Consider the following 2,500-nt stretch of genomic DNA (forward strand, 5'->3'; position numbering starts at 1 on the left):
ACACACACACACACACACACACACACACACACACACACACACACACACACACACACACACACACACAACGCATAGAGATATACACATACACATAGAGAGAGATGTCCAGAAATGTCATTCAGACATATTTCACCCCCTATATTCCCCATCACATCACATTATTGAATATTTCTTGAATTGATAAGAAAGCCTTGATATTATGTGGACATAAACCACACACTTGTGTATAAATGCATGAATGTCACTGCATTAGATGTAAATGTCAAAAGTCTAACTTCACTTTTCTTCATTGTTTTTGCTCAATGTCTTTGAATCAGATGGAATAGATGTAGTTCATCACATTAACTATATCCATGTTCAGTGACAAACAGTCACACAATACTGTTTTCAATTAAAAAAACAGTTAATCTATCTGTCTGTCTGTCTGTCTGTCTGTCTGTCTGTCTATCTGTCTGTCTATCTATCTATCTATCTATCTATCTATCTATCTATCTATCTATCTATCTATCTATCTATCTATCTATCTATCTGTCTATCTGTCTATCTGTCTGTCTGTCTGTCTGTTATTATATTTACATATGTAAATTAAATGCTTGATTGTGCTCTTTTTTTGCAATGAAAGCCATATTGTTTGGTTTTTGTTCCAAATCAAATGCAAAGACTTTTATGCATTTTATGTGTTCAACTTCAATACTTTTTTGGGTCTTTAAAGTATATGTATATACTCTTCTATGTAAATGAGGGTAGCCAGCATTTCTCTTTGTCTTTCTTCACAGGGGGAACAAGGTCCTGGTGGAGAAGCTGGAGCCAAAGGCTATCCTGGCAGGCAGGTGCAGTAGATCTTCCTCTGCTGTGGAGTGTGGCGTGTATATGTGTGTGTATGAGTTTGTTTGTTTGAGTGTGTTTCGCTTTGTTTTTCATTGACTGTTCGTGCATTAATATAGCTGCAGGGCACAGAGATTGAAAATAAGTGTTCAATTATAGGAAATGATGTAGTCGTTCGCTCTGGCCACTGTTCATGTTTTGATACACTTGTGTTGTTTTCACTGATGGAGTTTTGGATTTAATCAGAATAAAACTCAATGAAATATCCATCCAGAGCCACAAGCCTTTGGTTTTTAACACATATTGAGCTCATTTAAGTTGCTTGTGTTGAACTAAATGAAATGGCTGTTTGGAATACTTGAATCTGATAAGTAAATCGCTGTCAAATATCACTCCATTTCACTTCACATATCTAATTATTTGATTGGTAGCTGTGTTATATTTGAGTGTTATACTATGATAAGCCTATGATAAGTCCATTATAAGTTCATCAGGGTTCTTGTTCTTGTGGGCACACAAGTTTGGATGCTTATCAAAAGAAACAAGCTATTAATTTCAGTTCCAGTTTGCCTGTTAAATGATGTGTTACTGAAGTCTCTGTTTCTCTTCTCTTCTCTTCCAGGGTTTACCTGGTCCAATAGGGCCTGTTGGGCCGAAAGGTGCTCGGGTGTGTACACGTCCTCTTCCCGTTTGATGTGTGATTGCAACTTACAACGCTGTCATTGTGACATTCGAGCTGTCTGAGCGGCCTATGGTTACTGTTGCTAGGTTATTTGCAATGTCTGATCTTTTACAAAGAGCCGAAAATGAAGTTCAGACTTTTTCTGACATTCTTGTCGACTTATTTGAGTTTTAAAGTCAAGTGATTTGACCTCGACTCCATAAGAGGGATTTTCACTACTACAGCTTGTCTTTTCTTCCGTCTCCCCCTCGTTTTCTGGTTTTCCCTTTTTCTGTTTTTTGAGTCAACAGAGACTCAACCATGACAAATTTGCTGCTGACAGCTGCCCGAGCCATAAGTGTGCATTTATGTGTGTTTTTAGCCTCCTACGGTCACATTAACATGTTCACATGTACAGCCACCTTCATTTATTTTGCTGTCATCTGTTTGATGTATTCAGAAACAATTTATACTTAACTCTCACTGTGCCACTTTATATAGTGTGCTCACACATACACGCGCTCTAGCTGTTGTGTTTGTAGTTGAGCTGTATTAAAGGCTCTTTATCAGGCTAGACTCCGCCCACATTGGCTGGAATTTCCTGTTTAAAATCAGACTGAGGCCCTGCTGTCTTTAGGCACCACACACACACACACACACACACACACACATGTGTCGTCCAATGCACATTTGTATAAAAGCACCTTGCATGGAGTTCTGAGCGTAAGTGAATCTGAATGCATATGTTTTCATTGTACCCTGTGTTTGTTTTTGCATGTTGCCATCGATTGTTCCCTGAAGTGAGTGTATGTGCCCTTGGACTACATTGTGGAGGCCAGCACCATGCAGTCCATGGGCATATACACTTACTTCATGGCCTGCATCAACACGAAGACGTCCACTCATCCAACCTAGCACCTCTCCATTCATCTGTACATCCTTGTGATCAAATTATACAGTGGACATCCGTTGGATTGCCAATGATTATATAGATTAAACTGTCTTATATATATA

The 2,500-nt window shown here is 38.7% G+C and overlaps 1 protein-coding gene across 2 annotated transcripts in view; it reads left to right on the top strand.

The window, feature by feature from the left end:
* col27a1a (collagen, type XXVII, alpha 1a) overlaps positions 1-2,500 on the top strand; it is a 64,259-nt gene that overhangs the window by 25,610 nt on the left and 36,149 nt on the right. For both annotated transcript variants that reach the window (XM_082140636.1, XM_082140635.1), the window contains 2 exons: positions 777-830; positions 1,448-1,492. In XM_082140636.1, the coding sequence (XP_081996762.1) occupies positions 777-830; positions 1,448-1,492 (99 nt within the window). The remainder of the gene's footprint in view (positions 1-776; positions 831-1,447; positions 1,493-2,500) is intronic.

The sequence above is a fragment of the Leuciscus leuciscus genome (genome assembly GCF_965113295.1).
Source record: "Leuciscus leuciscus genome assembly, chromosome: 16".
Taxonomy (NCBI): domain Eukaryota; kingdom Metazoa; phylum Chordata; class Actinopteri; order Cypriniformes; family Leuciscidae; genus Leuciscus; species Leuciscus leuciscus.